This window comes from Gopherus evgoodei, chromosome 1 (genome assembly GCF_007399415.2).
Source record: "Gopherus evgoodei ecotype Sinaloan lineage chromosome 1, rGopEvg1_v1.p, whole genome shotgun sequence".
In the NCBI taxonomy this organism is placed as follows: domain Eukaryota; kingdom Metazoa; phylum Chordata; order Testudines; family Testudinidae; genus Gopherus; species Gopherus evgoodei.
In genome coordinates, this window is record NC_044322.1 from 137,608,638 (window position 1) to 137,629,131 (window position 20,494).

Sequence of the window (20,494 nt, forward strand, 5' to 3'; positions counted from 1 at the left end):
CAATGTACAAATCCCATTTAGAAGAAAACTGAATCTCTGGTCAATATGCTGTATTATTATCTGTCACAGCATAGGTTAAAAATCTGGATAAAGTCTTTTAACAACAGTGAGAAGAGACATTAATTAGTGGCAAATTACTGAACAAGTGCTTCAGAAGAAATCTTACTATACCTTGTATGTAATTCCCTAGATAATATACTAATGCAAAATGATAAGGAGCATCTATTTTTTAAAAAAATTCTAAATTTTCTGACTTTCAAGTTAATTTTTTATTTTTAAAACCGATATTAAAGGATTTATTTAAGGCAGAAACTTTATAAGGCAAATTTAAAAGGGCAAAACTATCAAACAATGATTATGGATTAAACTATTTAGTACAGAATACTGGTTCCTCTCTGCTTACTTGATATCGGTGTAACTGAACAACAATAACTCACACCACCAAATAGGTAAACAAACAAAAATCATTTAGACACTACCGCCACTTCATGCAATGCAATTCATGTATTCTCAGACAAATTGAGATTAGCTGTATTAGTAAATTAAAGCCCACCTACCTTCACAGGTCCATACTCATAATCAGATCCCTGCAGGAAATGCAGAAAAGACACCATGAAAATATTCAAGGTTGCCCACCGTTTGTACATTCTGATGTTTAAGTTCCACAGATTACTACGCAGTTGATATCATACAGCTGGAAGGCTCTGTTTCGAAATGCATTTCTTGCAACAATTAAAAAAAAAAAGCTTCCAAAATTTCAGTTGTAAATCCAAACAGAATATGCACGTGAGAAAGTAAATAACTGTTGTCTCATCCAACACAATTATAATTCACCTAGACAATGTCATTTCGTAGACTGTTCTTTAGATACATTTGAAAAAAGTTTTTAAGGGTTTGCTTGGTTTTATCAGATACTCTCACAAGTAACCAGGTATAGATTCACATTAACGTTATTAACTGATCTCCCATCTAGACTCACAAAAGGACTCAATTCATTTGTGGTCCAGAAAATATAAAAATATGCTATACTCCGTGCTCTGTGTTACAGCTGCCTTTTAAGATGGTAGTATAACGGCCAATGTTTTGAGCTACAGAGAGCTGTAATCCAACTCTGTATTAAAACTTTTTTCACAACCTTCGTGGAAGCTTGCAGAAGCATGTGTCTTAAATCTGATACAGACTTTGGCAGAAACAGAGTCAAACTTTGGCTCTAATCCCATTCTGTCCCTACCAATAGCATTGCAGTTTTTAAACTAACTGATGCAATCTAGACTGCCATTATTTTAAAAAGATTACCTGAAACATGAAACTTCAGCACACGTTCTTCCACAGCACACGCATTACAATAGCTAGTTCCCGAGATGACTACATACTCTTTTATATCTTCTGGGCTGTAAGATTTGCTTAATGGAGTGTCACAACGGAAAGTAAGTAGTTTAAATAAATAATTTTCTTTAAAGAGACCTTATGAAGCAATAGATTTAAAATAAGAGTCTTTATTGCAGCAAAAGAGAAATATATTTTTGTACACCAAAACAAAATCACTTAATGCATTTCCACACACATGTACATATATATGCAGAAATGTAGTATTAACCCTCAAAAAACATTAATCACACATACACACCTTGGTAATTAGGTATACTAAATATACGCTACTGGCCTGATCCAGTTATTTTTATTCATATAAGTAGTTCCACTGAAGGCAACAGGACTACTCACATGTGTAAGGGTTTGCAGGATCAGACCCTAATGATGTAAATATGAAACACCCAGCTATACTCTTAACATTGCAGATTATTGGTTTCCTATCTTTGACTTCCAGGTGGCAGCTCTCTCAAATCCATTTTTTGCATTTCTGTAATCGTCAATTGCTTGTATAATTTCTTCCTGAGTATTCATCACAAATGGCCCTATGATAGAAAATAATTTTAATCCAATATTTTCAGCTGTGATCTGTTAGTTAATAGAGAAATTATTTTTGAAACACACATTGTTATATTATTTGTGGCTTTAGTCTTTTGCCATCTGTTTTCTGAATGCAACATTCTACCCCTGCCAACCAGTTGATCCCCAGTGATTGTGGCTTGACCTTGCTGTATTGCTTCATTCAGGGATGGCATGGAGTTCCCTTCCCCAGTCAGGATGTGCTGAGTCTTCTGCTCTCTGTGTCTTCCCCTTCCCCACTCCCCTCCCTCCATTTGCAAGGGGAATCATAGGGTTTCAACAGGTCCTTTGCCAAAGGGGGAATTTCACCCTGTATGAATAGTGCCTTTCCCCACTACATTATAATCAGTTAATTAAACTATTCATTTTAATTCAAATACTATTTAATCTAAAAATATTTTAAACTTAAATGCCTCATTTAACATTTGGCTTCTCTGCTCTCTTTCCCACACTGCTATCCATCCCAAGTACAGCACATGACCCTGTCTGCGTTACTGTAAACTTCCCTTCGGAGGCACTACTTCAGTGTGCTCTAGTGTGGGGAGGCAGTATGTCCTAGTGGCTAGAGCACTGGACTGGGACTTGAAAAATATGGCATCTCTTCCCAGCTTGGCGACCTGGGCAAGTTACTTCACCTCTCTGTGCTTCAGTTTCCCCATCTGTAAAATGGGGATAAAGATAGTGATGTCCTTGGTAAAGGGTTTTGAGATCTACTGACGAAAAGTGCCATATTAACACCTAGGTATTATTAGTAGTGCAGAAATTCTCAATGGTATCTCTGGAAGTTCTATGGCCTGTGTTTCAGGGGAGATGATCACAATGCTCCCTTCTGGCCACAGATTCCATCATATTTACAAAATGAAGTAAAATGCTGCAGGTTCAGACAGTTATATTTAGACTCCCCTTTAAGAACTTGACCCAAAGCCCACGTAAGTCAAGAGAAGATCTCCTGTTGACTTTAATAGGATTTGAATCAGATTTTAAAGTTTTTAATGAAGGCAGAGACAAAGCAAAGAAAGTCAACAGAAGTGTGGAGAAACTCTAAATTAACTGACTTTCTAGGAAACAGCTTGCTCATACTATCTGCACCCATGGTTCCCAACTTTCCCCCTGCCCACCACACCATGTCCTGACTCAGATGTCTTTCATTTTCCAGTACACAACTGTCACCCATCATGTTAGTATCTGAGCACTTCCGTCCCCCACAAAAAAAAATCAATAGCAATAGTGAAGTCCCTAATGGATTTCATGAGAGTTTTTTCAGGGTTCATGTTATTTTTAAAATGTTTCAAACAAACATGGATGGAAAACATGCTAAAAGTGAGAAGTATAGTACTTTAAAAATATAGAATATTATATTTTTAGAATACAGAAATACAAAGAATACACCTTGAGTCCAACAGCACTATCTCATATACAAACAAGCTGGCTGGGGAACATGGGAGGCACTGACTTTAATTTTCAGTCACTGTATTTGTGATGGAGAGGAACATAACAGGCTCCAAAAGCTGGCAGGTATGGGAGATGGCGCACATCCTTGGAATTCTTTCTGCTAGTTTACAAGACAAAACCATCAACCAGCCAACCAGTGGTTTGTTTACTAGAAATGCTTACCATGTTGTACCACGGATTCCTTAATCGGCTCCCCAGCGACTAACACAAAATGGCTTATTTCAGGACCCTAAATTGATAAACGGAATGCATTAAATAGCAACATATATTTAGATTATGTTATTATAGATCAGGGGTAGGCAACCTATGGCACATGTGCCAAAGGTGGCACGTGCGCTGATTTTCAGTGGCACTCACACTGCCCAGGTCCTGGCCACTGGTCCAGGGGGCTCTGCATTTTAATTTAATTTTAAATAAAGCTTCTTAAACATTTTAAAAACCTTATTTACTTTACATACAGCGATAGTTTAGTTATATATTATAGACTTATAGAAAGAGACCTTCTAAAAACATTAAAATGTATTACTGGCATGTAAAACCTTAAATTAGAGTGAATAAATGAAGACTTGGCACACCACTTCTGAAAGGCTGCTGACTCCTGTTATAGATTATATTTAGATAGATATTTTATAGACCGTTGCAGGCTGGCTGGCCCTTTATGGGGAGATAGGCTCAGCCTCGCCTATCACAAATTAGCCTCTGCAATTGATCCTGACTGGCTGGGGAGCAGGTGGCTCAATTAATTTATCAGACTCAGCTGGGGAAGAGCTGGGTGATGAGGAGCAGGGAGACTCAGCTGGAAGAGAGCTACAGAGGGTGGAGTCTCCTGTGACTGGCCTGGAAGGAGAGGGTGGCATGGCCAGAGGAGGCTGGGAAACACCAACCTCCCGGCAGATGGCCTGGGAATAAATATCCAGTTTGGGGAGAACCAGATTAGAGGAAGGACTCCAGAGAAGAAATCCCAAGGGCCAGTGGCTCAAGTTGGGGCTGGGCCTTCAGGAGAAGCTCAGCACTGTAGGAATAGGCATGGTGAAAGGTAAACACAGCTCTTTGGACTAGAGACAGCTACTAGACAGGGCCTCCCTGAGGGGAGGTAGGTCCACTGCAGGATAGTTCTTAAGAATAAGATGGAAACAGAATATCAAGGTTGGAAGGGACCTCAGGAGGTATCTAGTCCACCCCACCTCCTCAAAGGAGGACTAATCCCCAGCCAGATTTTTACCCTAGTTCCCTAAATGGCCCTCTCAAGGATTGAACTCACAAGCATGGATTTAGCAGGCCAATGCTCAAACCACTTAGCTATCCCTCCTGCACTGTGCCTCAGTAGGCCTCATGGGAGCACACGGAGGGAAGTAGTGGCACACAGACAAAACAAGGAACAGATAGTTTTCCTCTGGTATCAAATTCTTTCTGTGTAGTATCTGCTCACATATATACTTTAGTGTGAAAATTCAGGTGAGAAAATAAATTCCTTTCAGGTATTTAACAAGAGATTATACCCAAGGACGGGTCCAGACCAACATCTCCACATGCCAAACAAAACAAAAAGAGAAGCACTGGATACAAAAATCATCTTAATCCAGAGACATGTGGCAAAACATTACAACATGATTCTGTGAAGCCTGCTCACTGTAGTCAATCAAAACCAAAGGGACTACTCATATGAAAAGGGATTTGTGGGATCAGGCTCTAGATTATCACCAATTAAACTGGTAGTTTCAAGCTGCAACAATAAAATATGAGCTCAATAGAAGCAGTTAATTAACCCTGACCTCAAAATAACATATGACTTCATCACATTTTTTGTATTTGAAACCATTAGTTATAGGATTTCTGTATCAGTTTACGTTTCTGAACTAAGCAAAGTTCAGGAAGCTAACATAATTCCCAGCTAAAATCATTAAGCAAGTATTTGTAAATTGATCCTGTGAGGGGATCTACACATTCCCTAGAACTAATCCACACACAGAAGACCTTTTGTTCTCCTTGCAATTACAAGGAAAAAGAAAAATTGTCATTATCTCAAGCGTCTCAAATAAGGATCTAATTTAGCTTTAATAAGATATTTATGGCACAGCAATTAAATACTGATTTTAGGTTTATCAATGAACAGACACACATTATTAAACTTCTAAAAGATGGTTTTAGTAAAAAACTGTTGTTAATATCATGACTGTTGCAACCAGAAACTTCACTCTAGACATACTAGCACAGTGTTTTGGAAATGTAAAGCTAAGTGAGTTTGAGCTGAAGATATATATATATTTATTACTAATGATCAAACAACCAATTTAGGCCCTGATTCTGCAAGTTACTCTATGCTGATAGACCCCTGAATGCAGGCAGAGAAATAGGGCACTGTGCCAGCACAGGATTCTATCTGTACCAAGTGCTTTTCAGGTTCAGGGCCTTAGATATCTGCAGGATGATTGTTCAGCTTTAGCACATATGAATGACAATAACCATGAATTCACTGCTCAGTGGTATAGACAGTAGCATAATCTGGCCTTAAGGCCTAGCTCCAAATAGGGAGCAGTGCAAGGCCCATACAGCCCAACAGGAAGATCCAAGAGGAGAGTTAGTAAAAAAAATGCAGAAATAAATCATCAAATAAATCATCATGTAGAATACTTTGAAATTTTTCAAACAGCTCTCTCTGTGGGAGACACTGTGCCCAAATCTCCTGGAGACAACAACTGCTGTGCCACCCCTTATTTCATATTTATTATAGTAGTACCCAGAGAGATTTTCCTGAGGATAAGGGCCCTGTTGCGCTAGACGCTGTACATACACATCCAACGAGATGGTCCTTATGCTAAAGAGGGTGCAATATCCCATCTGTAGCAAGCCAGAGCTACTGGCTGCTGTGGAGGAGTGGTATTCCAAAACCCTGCCTCCTCTCTGCCCTTTTGACGCAATTCAGACCCTTAAAGGCACTAGCTCACAGAGCCACTGATCAGGACAGCAATGGCTATAATTAAGGTCCTACCAAATTCACAGTCCACTTGATCAATTTCATGGTCATAGGATTTTAAATCATAAATTTCATTATTTCAGCTATTTAAATCTGAAATTTCACAGTGTTGCAACTGTAGGGTACTGACCCAAAAGGGTATAGAGGGGAAGCGTCACAAGGTTATTGTAGGGGGATTGTGGGACTGCCACCCTTATTCCCATGCTGCTGCTGGCTGTAGTGCTGCCTTCAGAGCTGGATGGCTGGGGAGCGGCAGCTGCTGGCTGGGAGCTCAGCTCTAAAGGCAGAGCCACGGCCAGCAGCAGCGCAGAAGTAAGGATGGCCTGGTATGGTATTGCCACCCTTACTTCTATGTTGCTGCCTTCAGAGCTGGGCCCTCGGCCAGCAGCCGCCACTCACGGGCCACCCATTGCCACCCTTAGTTCTGTGCTGCTACTGGCAATGCTGCCTTCAAAGCTGGATGCCTGGCCAGTAGCTGCCACTTTCTGGCCAGCCAGCTCTGAAGGCAGCGCAGAAGTGAATATGGCAATACAATGACCCACCTACAATAACCTTGGAACCCCGCTGCTGCCCCCTTTTGGGTCAGGACCCCCAGTTTGAGAAACACTGGTCTCCCCTGTAAAATGTGTATAGTATAGAGTAAAAATACACAAAAGACCAGATTTCACGGTCCATGACATGTTTTTCGTGGCCGTGAATTTGGTAGGGCCCTAGCTATAATTGTGGCTTCCTGCAACCTAGGAGATAAAAGAGAATGGAAGCTCTTTGTACTCTCTTCCCTTTGCACGCCTGTGCATGGGCTGACTACCGTGTGGCCCTTAGCATGTGTTTATATGACATGTAGTCAGAACACAGCTGAAATGGTTACCAAACATTAACTACAAAGTGGTGAAATGAATTCACAATTATTTTGTTTTTCTTGTTATTTCAAAAATGTCCTCAAATGTTATGAAATAGAATAAAACCCCCTCGCTTTTCACTGTAAAAAAATCTAAGAGGAAATCTAACATAAAAAAGAGGGGAAGAGAAAAATATAAAATATGCGGATGAAAGAGTTAAGGTACTGGACAATAGGAAAAAAAAGGAGGAGAGGCAGGTTTCTGATGGAGTGAATTCCACATCCAAGGCCCACTACAGCAAAGATCTGGTCACATGCTGGAATCTGATACTCTGCTGTGGCCCTTAGAGGGTAAGTGGTGTCAGAAAGTAATTACCTGTCCAGATGAGGGTTATGGAGGAGGTAACAAATATAGCCACTAAAGGTATAAAAACCAAGATGAACAATTCCAAGTCAACTTGATACTTCATAAGCAGTCAATGTACAATAAGCAAGGAAAGTGTAATATGATCCCAGTACCCTGGAGCAGTGAACAAATGTGCTGCTGCATACTGAAGAGACTGCAAGCAAAAGAGATGAACTGTTGGATGCTTTGCAAGGAAATTAGAATAATAGAACCTCATTCTCTTAAAGGCATGTATTGTTGTTGCAAAATTGTCATGGGACACAAGAGTATAGACTGCACCAATTGCACAACTGAATAAACACTTTTGGACCATGCCAAACATATGATTTGTCAAGGAAAGACAAGACTGAAAGTCACAACAACATCCTTGACCCTGCTCACTATCTACAAGTGATTCCACTTAATCAGCAAGCAAGAGAATCCACATGGCTACTCCTACCCATGACTTCTGTATTGCTAGTGCTACAGACAAGGTAGATTTATTTGGCATTTAACTTACTCCTCAGTCAGAACAATGTTACATATTTCAGCAGGGAATAATATCAACAAAGTTGATATACTATCTTAGCCTACGTCCACACTACAGCTTTAAATCGATATTAGTAAAATCGATTTTATAAAACAGGTTTTATAAAATCGATTTTACGCGTCCACACTAGGGCACATTACTTCGGTGGTGTGCGTCCATGGTCCCAGGGTACCATCGATTTCCGGAGCGGTGCACTCTGGGTAGCTCAGTAAAAGAATAGGACCAATAATTGCGATATCCGTCCACACTAACCCTAAATCGATTTAGTAATATCGATTTTAGGGTTACTCCTTTCGTTTAGCTGGAGTACAGAAATCGATTTTAAGACCCCTTAAAATCAATTTTAAGTGCCTTGTAGTGTGGACGGTTACAGCGTTAAATCGATTTAACGCTGTTTAAATCGATTTAACGCTGTAGTGTGGACCTGGCCTTAGGGTGACCAGCTGTCCCGATTTTATAGGGACAGTCCCGATTTTTGGGTCTTTTTCTTATATAGGCTCCTATTACCCTCACCCCATCCCGATTTTTCACACTTGCTGTCTGGTCACCCTATATGATCTACTGGGTTTTTAATGCAGTCATTTGCTTACAGATTACACTAAAATTCTACAGTGAGTAGGGTGACCAGATGTCCTGATTGTATAGGGACAGTCCCGATATTTGGGGCTTTGTCTTACATAGGTGCCTATTATCTCCCACCCACCATCCTGAATTTTCACACTTGCTGTCTGGTCACCCTAACAGTGAGGTAATCAAAGTGGCTACTGATTGAGAGCTCACAGGATATCAAAGAAATCTGACTGAACATTCCTCACCTATAGTAGCCTCATGCAACTGAACAGCTTTGGTAACACATTGTACCATGGCTGCATGTTGGGATGGAGGTCAGATTATATCCAAGTGGCAATTACATTTCTTTGAAGATGATGTACTTTATAACAGAAACAGAAGATGTAAGACTGGTTTCCCCATGTGCATTTTAGACTCAGGCCAAACCCTAAGCAGTTAGTGGGACCACATGCATGAGTAAGGTAAACAGAATTCAGCCCATCATGGTGGCACGCAGAACCCCCCTCCCATCTGTGAACTTATCATAGTTACATAAAATGTAAGTGAAATGTTGGCATTTTTGGAGTTTTAATCAGATCTCTTGCACTGTAAAATTTCTGGTGATAAGTGACACAAAATACCTTGTTTCCATTTGACTGGCAAATAGGGTTGTCAGGTGTCCGGTTTTCAAGAGGAAAGTCTGGTTGTAAAGGGGACCTGACAGTGTCTGGTCAGATCTACTGACCGGACACCCAAAGTCCAGTTACTGTGGGCCGGGGAGGTGGGGAGTCATCACTGCGCCAACCCCTACACTCAACAGGGCCACCTCCTACCTGCATCAGGCAGCTGCAGCTCCCAACCCCAGTTCCACAGGTGAGTCCCTCCTGACCCACACCGGGAACAGGGGAGAGATGCGGGGCAAGGGTGAGGCCTAGGGGGAAGGGGCAGGGAAGGGGTGGGGCCTCAGGGGAAAGGGATGGTGAAGGGTATCTGGTTTTTAAATATTAGAAAGTTGGCAACCATACTGGCAAAGTCGTAGGGGCTGTCTCTCAGTTGTGCTAAAGGTTCTCTCACATCGCTCTGTCAGAGAGTAAAGAGGCCTTAGAGCGAGCAGAAATGGCTCCCTGAGGCCCAGTTCCCAGCCTCTGATGGACAGAGTGTGGCCTAGATGTACTATGACAATTTTCTACTTCCCAGCACCCAAGGGAGACCATGAGAAGTGGAGTGTAAACTGGAGCTGCCCTTGGCCCTTGGCCTCACTGAAGTCAATGGCAAAGCTCCCCAATTAGGATTTCACCTCTTATCTAGATGTGTTTCCAGTGCAAGAGGGGAATTGATGTACGGTGAAAAAATAAGAAAACAATTTTAAGACCAGTTATGAAAATGACATGCATTTTGGGATGTCTGGCCTCTTCCTGGTCCTAACATTTCTTATGGTATGTTTGCACATTCTGTGCATTAAAAGACTGGGGGGAGGTGTGATGGAAATACCAATCAAAGAAATAAAATTAATAATTCCCATCCAAAATCTTTTCCCGAATTGAGTTATAAGCTCCAAGCATGAGGACAGGATAAGGATTACCTTGTTTTCTAACTGAACACCGTCACCATCGTCCAACACTGCTGTGTGATGGGGTTCGATTTTCTGTTGGGCATCATCAGATCCTTTGAATAGACCAGATATGTAAAAAGACAATGCATGACACAATCAAAGCTGCAAATCATGAAATGATTAGTCATCTTTTCTGCTGAGAGCTATTTTACTTAAGAACACACATGCTTTTCTTTAATTCATCTTCCTCTAACATTTCCACTCTGTCTTTCACACATACTTGCTGTCCACCTCAGTTGTCTTTTACTTTTAATTTCCTTTCTGCGGCAGATGAACAAAGGCCTTTTCTCCCTCTCTGTCAAGTCCATTATGCACATCCTCTGATACACCATGCCCGTAGGGATTAGAGAACTATCCAGTTGAGAGAAGTGTGATGGAGATGAATGCGTCTGATACACTAATACATGAGTTCTCAATCTAGGGATTGCAAACAGGCTTGGGAGGTGATGGCCGGCCTCCTTTTCTTTATGTCTACATGTGAGGGGAGAGAAAAGAGTCCCTAACCTTTTTTCTGCTGTAATATGGTATTGTTGGATAGCAAATATTGAGACCTGCACCAGTGTTAACACACATGTTAATAAAAGGGATCAAAAAAGAGACATGGAGGAGGGGAGTGCCTGGAATTTTAATAGTCATATTCCCACGAAAGCTTTCTGGTACATATGCAAATAGGATTTTTATATTTTAAGAGTACATTTCACCCTCAGTGTAGCAGTCCCTTACAGGTCCCTATCTACCACTTAGGCAGGGATGAAAGTAAGCCGGTATGGGCCGGTACAGCATACTGGTAAAAAGTGGCTGCCAGTACCGGCCCATACCCAGCTAACTTAGGACCCTGCTTAAAGCACTGCCACACTGATATGGCAGTGCAAAAGGAGCAGCTGCCCCAGGGCTGGTGATTTAAAAGGGCCCCAGGGCTCCGGCCACCGCTGCTGCTTCCACGGCAGTGGCTGGAGCCCCGGGCCCTTTGAATCAGCGCTGAAGTCCCAGGTGGCGTGGGCCAGGCAGTGTGGAAGAGCTGGCAGGGGATGCTGACCCCCAGCCCTGCCCTTTCTGCCCAAGGCTCCACCCCTTCCAGGGGATAGAGCGGGCCCCCGTACCGATAAGTCTTCAGCTTTACTTTCACTCCTGCACTTAGGCCTCAATTAAACCTTTAATATTGGTCTTAAGAGGGATCTAAGTGGTGAATAGGACCTTATGTGGGGCCTCTTCACCTTGAAATACTATTAGTCACAGATACACAGGATGTGATCTGGCTTTTCTGGTTGATATGAAGACTTCCCCCACCCCCACCCTTATCCCAAACTCTTGTCCCTACCTGATTTGTGGACTTTTTAGTTAGTTGTAAACTGCAGGATGGGAACAATTTACAAAACTAACACCTTGAATTATGGTAGGAGTAAGAAATGACTTTATTTTCTTGAACTGACATTTCTAAACACTTCAACATGGAGAGAGCTTTAAAAATGGACAAATGAAATTGTACTGAACCTTTTTCAGACAAACAACACTTGAATATTCGAATTAATGTACTTCTTGTAGGCTTAACTGGTATAAAATCATGAAGAAATTGGAAAAAGATGTGTCACCATGTGTCACATGGAAGGACAGAGATGAAATTCCTTAAAAGCTATCAAGCAACGCTGAGAGGGCAGCTGTACAAGAATAGTGAATATGCTCATCTGTGTTCCTTTGTGTGCACACTGTCGTCTGATATTCAAGGAGTGCTAGACTGCTGGAACCAATTTGTTCCTTAAACACAGAAAGAACACTAAAGCATTCATTTTGAAAACTGAACTGGACTTTGCAAAGCAATAAAATAAAATCTAAAGTGGCCCATATTCTGAAGATAGCATCAGCATCCTTTTAAGAATGACCTGTTAGACTTCCTAGGTGATTTCTCTTCTACTGTTCTTCCAGGGAATCAGAATTTAGACTTGACTAGCACAAGTCTGCCAAGGAACTGCACGTCTGACTTTATATGGGATTATTGCTCCTTCTCACTCATTGTCATAGTGCACAGATGGAAGCCATAAAGTTGTGATTTGAAGGATCACTTAAAATGAAGTACAGACATAGATGTAATCCATATGTTTTGTTCCTGTTCTAGCAATTTCTGGCTTCATAGTTGAATGGTAGGCCCTTGACTAAATTTTATAACATCTTACTTTTATTTTCCAATATTGCAAAAAAAGACTAGGTGTAAAATGTTTGCAAAAGGGCTGCCAAGTAGCAGGAAAGAGGATAGTTCCTATGTTCACAGGTGATTTCCCTGGTATTTTATTAATATAATTATCTTTCTTTAATTAAACAAAGTAAGTTTCAAAAGAAAAACATGTTTTTAAAATGGCTGTCAGTTATAAATACAGCCAAATCAGATAAATATTTTCCATCACTGACCTTGGCCAAGAATGCTAAATCTAACAGTGCTGTACACAAAAGGCCCGCGGAAAAACTGCTGCAATGTTGTTAGATTTGGCTGTCTAAACATTTGTAAAAGGAAAGGAAAAGCAACCTTAAAAAACCAGGTCCTGCATTTACATTGTAGTATTTTCAGAGTGTGACTATCTCAGCTACTGTTTATGTATTCCCCAATGGGTTTATTTCTTTTTTTTCTGGAGCTAAGAATTAAAAGAGTCCACAATTTCTAGTATTACAAGGTATATTACCCAAACCAACTGAATGAAAATATTCAGCTAGAATCACCACGTGACATGCAATCAAACTTCATACTACTATCAAGTCTTATTCTTTTTCTTTTGGTTGCCAATATAGAGCAAGGTTGTGACTTGCCCTAAGCACACCTGCAAAAGGGAGTGGAGAGGTGATGTAAGACACTTCTGCCCACCCCTGCATGAGCAATACATCTGGAAGGTTACAACACGGGATAGCTGTCTCCATGACGCTATTCCCCTTTTTGCACATGTGAGCAAGAGCATGGAATGGGGGGGTCCTCGACTCCATACACATATTGCACCAGCCAACAATGTAGCTGAGCTGGCCCACAGGGGGAAGTAATCTGTGCCTGAGGGCTGATATGGATACCTTTCCTTGTCCTCCGAGCAAGAGGGGCAGCCAGGAACCAGACTAGGACACTCATTCAATCTGGCTCTTGGTCTGCTGCTGGTGCAGTACAACTATATGCTGCCCCTTGCATAGGCCTGGGAAAAAGCCAAAAGTTAGCCTACTGTTAACAGTTACACGCATCATAAGTGCATCGCAAAACAGTATCAGAGGGTGTATTTAAGAGGTCGGTGTTGTACGAGAAGAGGGATGTCCACCTCCACATGCCAGAAGGCTGGGCTAGAGACAGAAAAGACAGGAGAGTGTGCCCAGCCTGGAATGCTGACCAGACCTCAGAAATGCTGAGAATAGTCTAGAACAGGCTGTGTCTCAGAACTGTTAGTTACGTTGCAAAGATCTGTAACTCTACAGTGCTTACCTAAAAGTGATTGTGGTTAAGAAATTCCTTTGCTAAGCCTGTATCCCTTGCTTGCCTGCTACGTTGTCTCTGAAAGAAGGCTAGCGTGCCCACAGCAAGGTGGAACTCTGAGGCACTGTGAATAAGCAACTGGGGGCTTGGAAGGGTTGAGACAGTGATTTGGTGGTTTATTGTGGCCGGGTTGTAGAGCCCCATGTCCCAGGGAAGGGTGTCAGGCAAAGGTTTTTCACCCAAGGGTGTGCCTTAGAGACCCAGAGCTGGGAACGGTGACTTGCTCTTCCCAGACCAAGTTGGCCTAGAAGCATATGGAATCCAGCAGCTGGAATCGCTCACAAAATATTGGAAGGAGAGACAGCCTACTTACAGGAGGAAGTGTGGCTTAGTGGACAGACCAGTAGGCTAGGACTCAGGAAACATGGGTTCTCTTCCTAGCTTTTCCATTAGCTTGCAAAGTGATCTTGGGCAAGTCATAGCATCTCTCTGTACCTCAGTTTCCCCATTTGTAAAATGTGGATAATAATATTGCTCTCCTTTGTAAAATGCTTCAAAAGCTACTAATGAAAACTACTATATAACAGCTAGAGATTATCAACTGATTAGTCTTTGTTTAAAAAAAATTAAAGAGATGGAATGTTACACTAGTCATATTCCTGGATTTGCTTGAGACAATGTCTATGTCATTTTGCTATAAAGCCCATTTCAATGAGCACAGCATACAAGTTGCCTTTTATGGGTGGATGCCTGCACCTGTGTGGAGCCCCATGAGGACTCTGTGAAGGCATAGGAGTTAGCCTACATAGAACAGCTTGCCAGACAGGGGCCATAGTCAGTTTTATTGTTATCAAATAGATCTGAAAAAAAGTATTGAAAATTTATAATCCCTTAATGTAAATGTGTCCTTTGGACTACTTTTCATTAAAACCTGATGGTATAAATGGCACGTGTATTGATACCCAGTGGAAGTGCATAGTATAAATGATTGCACTAACACAGGGGTGGCCAACCTGAGCCTGAGAAGGAGCCAGAATTTACCAATGTACATTGCCTAGGAGCCACAGTAATATGTCAGCAGCCCACCATCAGCTCCCTGACCCTGCTCCCAGCACCTCCCCCTCAGCAGTTTTGTGGCATGCAGGAGGTGCAAGGTCACTGCAGGTTCAGGGGAAAGGGCCTGTGGCAGAGCCAGGCACATTGGAAAGTTGGTGCCTATGGAAGGAGCTGCATATTATCTTCTGAAGAACTGCATGCAGCTCCTGAGCCAGAGGTTGGCCACCCTTGCTCTAACAGATCACTGTGCTAAACCACATACCTTTAAATATGGAGATATACCTATCTCCTAGAGCTAAAAGGGACCCTGCAAGGTCATCAAGTCCAGCTCCCTGCCTTCACTAGGCAGGGCCAAGTACTGATTTTGCCCCAGATTCCTAGGTGGCCCCTTCAAGGATTGAACTCACAACCCTGGGTTTAGTAGGCCAATGCTCAAACCACTGAGCTATCCCCATCCCTTTGTTATGTTTGATTTTTTAAGTATGGGATCTAAATTATTTGTAGGTCTGATCTTCCTTTTTTCCTGTAGAACAGTAACTTTTAATTAGTTAAATCCTCCCTATCAACAACTGAAATAAGAGTTTAATGGGAAACTTACCAACATACAGATTGCCAGACAGAGTGTAAATAAAAGATGTCCATCCTGAAATATAATCAAGCAATATTAAAGGTTAGCATACATAATGTTAATGCAGCAAAGAATCCTGTGGCACCTTATAGACTAACAGACGTTTTGGAGCATGAGCTTTCATGGGTGAATACCCACTTCCTCAGATGCATGTAGTGGAAGTTTCCAGGGGCAGGTATATATATGCTAGCAAGCAAGCTAGAGATAACGAGGTCAGTTCAATCAGGGAGGATGAGGCCCTGTTCTAGCAGTTGAGGTTTGAAAACTAAGAGAGGAGAAACTGGTTCTGTAGTTGGCAAGCCATTCACAGTCTTTGTTCAATCCTGAGCTGATGGTGTCAAATTTGCAGATGAACTGAAGCTCAGCAGTTTCTCTTTGAAGTCTGGTCCTGAAGTTTTTTTGCTGCAGGATGGCCACCTTAAGGTCTGCTATAGTGTGGTCAGGGAGGTTGAAGTGCTCTCCTACAGGTTTTTGTATATTGCCATTCCTAATATACAAAAACCTGTAGGAGAGCACTTCAACCTCTCTGACCACACTATAGCAGACCTTAAGGTGGCCATCCAAAAAAACTTCAGGACCAGACTTCAAAGAGAAACTGCTGAGCTTCAGTTCATCTGCAAATTTGACACCATCAGCTCAGGATTGAACAAAGACTGTGAATGGCTTGCCAACTACAGAACCAGTTTCTCCTCTCTTGGTTTTCACACCTCAACTGCTAGAACAGGGCCTCATCCTCCCTGATTGAACTGACCTCGTTATCTCTAGCTTGCTTGCTAGCATATATATATACCTGCCCCTGGAAATTTCCACTATATGCATCTGAGGAAGTGGGTATTCACCCACGAAAGCTCATGCTCCAAAACGTCTGTTAGTCTATAAGGTGCCACAGGATTCTTTGCTGCTTTTACAGATCCAGACTAACACGGCTACCCCTCTGATAATGTTAATGTACTCATATTTAACACTGCATGGAATTATACTGATACTGTATGCTCCGTTCTCCATGATATGTTCCACAGTGCCTCTCGTAATTATATAAGATAGATTTATTCCTATTTAACAGGACACCAGCAATTTAAAAGCTCACATTTTCATCTGAAAATTTTGTATCTGGTATTATTATAAGTAATACCTAAGATTACTATAACTGGAAACAATTAGATATTTTTTCCTATTGTTTCATTTTGTGTGGTCACTTTTACTATTTCCCCTGTATAATTATGTAGTTTCTTTTGTTGTATGTGTGAAAATAACCAGGAAATAACCAGGAAAACCTGTTCAAAAACAAAAAATAGGTGGAAGCTCTCCAACATGATTCATTTTGGAAAAGTTTCCCATGTGTCCCTTATGGGGCACATTTTTATCCCCCATGTTGATTTAGGCTTCTGTAAAATGGTTTCAGAGGGGTGGCCGTGTTAGTGTGTATCAGCAAAAACAACAAGGAGTCCTTGTGGCACCTTAGATTTGTTAGTCTCTAAGGTGCCACAAGGACTCCTCATTGTTTTTGTAAAATTGTTGTTTGCAGTGGCATTGTAGTCATGTTGGTCCTAGGATATTAGAGAGACAAGGTGGGTGAGGGACAATATCTTTTACTGGATCAACTTCTGTTGGCGAGAGAGACAAGCTTTTGAGCCACACAGACCTCTTCTTCAGGCAGAATAAAGGATGTTACCTCACCCCACCTTGTTTGTATAAAACTGAGCAGTTCTAACACATGTGGGTGGCACAAAGAATTCAGCACATCACAGTACTTTATATACACTCTGGATTTATTTTTCTCTTCATCTTATATACAATCTGAGAGACTCCATCCTTGTAGAAATGTTTTAAATAGCTTTACTACATGACCAGACAGGCCACTGACTAATTACGGAATTCACAAAATACCCCCTCCGGATCTTTTACTTCATCTGATTGTAAACATTTTAACTCCATGTTCCTTTCTCCCAAATGGAAATTAGGTCTTCTAAACTTTCCTGCCAGTGCCCTCAGATTTTAGGCATTTTTGCCTGTCTTAAATCATTTTCAGTACGTCTGTTCTCCACCTTTTGTTTTGGCTGCATAAAGTCTGTGAGAAAATACCACAAATTCCATGCAAATCTCCTTGGAGTGAAAAGCATTTAAGTCTGCCTTCTTTTTTCTTTCATAAGATATATTTATTGATTTCCTTTCCTGGCTCTGAAATTTAAATTCCAGAATCGTATCCACTTTTATTACTTTCCTCACAGTAATTCTGCATTAGCCTCAGAGCTTTCTCAGTTTTCTCTATCAGTAACACATTTTCCTTATCTACTGTAACAGTTTAGTATTGTATTGGACCCTTTTTCTTTGTGCAATTCTTCCTTTAAACACCTGGGGCCAGATCCTCAGCTGATGTGGTTTCAGCAATTTATACCATCTGAGGATTTGACCCACTAATTTCTTCAAGGAGTTCCTTACTAACTTTCTTCATTTCTCTTCTGTAAGATGAAATGCTGAATTTACCCCTAGTAAATATTTTCCGTATAATCCATACCAACCCTCTCCTGCATCAGTTTCTGTCATTTGGTATAACATTTTTATCACATATGTTAGTTTAGAAGCCTCCTTCTATTATTAACGGCACTTGATTAATAATCACACCTTCGCCAGGCAAGCCACAGGGGAGAGCAATTAAATTTAAGGATGCCATTCTTGTTCTGTAATAATCTTTCTTTAATGTTACTGGAGGAAAAAATTAAATTTAATAGAAGCTATAGTTTCTCATTTGAGATATATAGTATTCTCACTGGTTGATTGTATTAGGTCCCACTTATTCACATACTTGGTAACATCCAAAATTCAATAATTTGCATAGGTTGCCTAGTGATTAGCGTGAGTTAAAAAGGTATATGATTTTTCAATTAATGATCAGTTTTGTAAGCATAGTGGTTAATGTCCACTATGTGTTGTCCTACATCTGGCTTTGTGCAATGCAGCCAAGTTAATATTGCTACTGGAAACATTAACCTTCACATTTTTAGATTTTTTTCCTATTTGGTTTTAGCTTTGCAATGGTAATGTTGCTGTAACAAGGATTTTGCAAATAATTATATTTAAACTCAATAATTACCAACAACCAAATGAACACGGTGCTACTTTTTCTGGTCTGCAATTACATCTGGCACAGGTCAGAAGTAATGCTAGTGACGCTGATAAGAGTTACTTGTATCCTTGTACTGGGAGAATCAGGCAATCTGTTAAGTTTTACAAAAGAAAATGACCTCTCCCCGCGCCATCAATTTTTCTTTTAAAAATCCCAGTCAGGGCTGGCTCCAGGCATCAGCACAGGAAGCAGGTGCTTGGGGCGGCCAAAAGAAAGGGGCGGCATATCCGGGATCTTTGGGAGCAATTTGGCGGTGGGTCCCTCAGTCCCTCTCAGAGGGAAGGACCGGCCGCCGAATTGCCACTGAAGAATGAAGCAGTGCGGTAGAGCTACCGCCAAAGTGCCGCCAATCGTGGGATTTTTTTCTTCTTCACTTGAGGCGGCAAAAAAGCTGGAGCCGCCCCGATCCCAATGAATGAATACACTTATATCACCGCTCTCTCAAATATGTACAGTGAAAAAAGCTGTTTGGTACAGTGATTAAGGCATTTCACAGAGTCAAAAGACCAAGGTGCTAGTCCTGGTTTTACCGCTAACTTGCTGTATGACCTTGTGTAAGTTATTGCACTGCTCCATGCCTCAGTTTCCCTATTTTGTAAAGTACTTGGCAATCTAAAACTGGTATATACAAGCTATTAAAATGTAGTTTTCATCTATGCTGGAGATTTGTTATAGCTATAGGAAAGGATAGTCTAAGTACATGCCCCTCTGAAATACTGTCTGGATTTTCTTCCAAGTCTTTATTTTTTTTTTCTAAATTTAAAGAACACATCTAATAGTACTTGTATGTCAACTACTGCAGAGAATAACCGTAACAATCTACATTCTTCCAATTCTCTGGGCATGAGGCCCAGAACATGCAGATAGTTGGGCCCTATTTATCAGTCTGTTTTTAGCCTGGAAAAACATGATATATAAAACTTTTGTTGTAAGGTCACCAGCTTTCTCCATAAATAGAAACATAAGGAAAGATGGGTTAAGCACAGAGTCTTGAGACCCTTAGAGAACAGGTAGCTGCAACACAGCACTTAGTTAGCATTAGTATAATCCTGTTGTTTCAGGAAGGTGTTTAATTTTGTTTCATTCTGCCAATATACTCTCTCCCTGCACTATGTTCCCAGGCTTAAAAGTTCTGCTAAAACTTCTACTGCCCCAGTCCTTTTCCCAGTAAACTCAATATGAGTTTTACTATTGATTTCACTGGAAACATGGGCAGGCCAAAAGACTCACATTATTAGAATAAAAATGAGAAAGATGACATAGGGCACCATAATGGAGTTTCTTCGATAGTGATTGTATTGATCTGGGAAACAGCAACATAGTGTATAACATTCTGGATATTTGGGGCTTTAAATTCTCCATTTCTACACTAAGCTTAAGGACAGTGTGTACTTCTATATTTGCAATATGCTCTTCTTGTAGCTTAAAATAATTCAATGATGAATTTGTACGCGTACGTCCATCTTCACAGCTGAAGACAGCATTTGACCCTGTGTGTAAGTTGCAAAACATCATCATGTCATTGTGCTGGTGGTTCACTCACACTGCCAGTTTAGATCAGGCCAGTCCCAGGCACAACCTCCACATCCACTTTGCAACTTTGCAATCTTTGTAGGGGAAGGTGGCACCAGCTTGTCAAATGAAGGGTCAGTCTGAGTTTGCAAGATAAGTTGTATCAATGAGAAGATCATTTCAAGACACTCCTCAGCAGTTCACTGCCTACTGTGCATCTTCTGACTGAAATGGGTCAGGACGTTCCGGTACAGCCACCTTTTTTCAACCAACAGGAGACCTGGATTGCAGTCCATAAGTTGAAATATGGGAAGCCACAAGGGATTTGTAATGTCATCCCTGAGTTGCTGAAGACAGGTGAGAGTATTGTTGTACTATGGCTGCACAGGCTCTTCCAGACCATCTGGTGCATTGATATCATCTGAGATGACTGG

The 20,494-nt window shown here is 41.2% G+C and overlaps 2 protein-coding genes across 9 annotated transcripts in view; both read right to left on the reverse strand.

Annotated features, from left to right (window-relative positions):
• VEGFD (vascular endothelial growth factor D) overlaps positions 1-1,320 on the reverse strand; it is a 38,870-nt gene extending 37,550 nt beyond the window's left edge. Inside the window, exons 1-2 of one of the 2 annotated variants that reach the window (XM_030573450.1) lie at positions 1,297-1,320; positions 558-587 (exon numbers count right to left, since the gene is read on the reverse strand). In XM_030573450.1, coding sequence (XP_030429310.1) covers positions 558-587; positions 1,297-1,305 — 39 coding nt within the window. In that variant the 5' untranslated portion in view covers positions 1,306-1,320. Of the gene's footprint in view, positions 1-557; positions 1,257-1,296 lie in introns of those variants that run through there. The other variant, XM_030573442.1, reaches the window with a different exon arrangement.
• A 156-nt stretch (positions 1,321-1,476) lies between these two features.
• Positions 1,477-20,494, reverse strand: part of PIR (pirin) — a 100,648-nt gene continuing 81,630 nt past the window's right edge. For 5 of the 7 annotated variants that reach the window (XM_030573499.1, XM_030573492.1, XM_030573482.1 and 2 more), the window contains 4 exons: positions 15,395-15,439; positions 10,278-10,360; positions 3,562-3,628; positions 1,477-1,913 (listed from right to left, as the gene is read on the reverse strand). In XM_030573499.1, the coding sequence (XP_030429359.1) occupies positions 1,798-1,913; positions 3,562-3,628; positions 10,278-10,360; positions 15,395-15,439 (311 nt within the window). In that variant the 3' untranslated portion in view covers positions 1,477-1,797. The remainder of the gene's footprint in view (positions 1,914-3,561; positions 3,629-10,277; positions 10,361-15,394; positions 15,440-20,494) is intronic. The other 2 variants (XM_030573473.1, XM_030573514.1) reach the window with 2 other exon arrangements.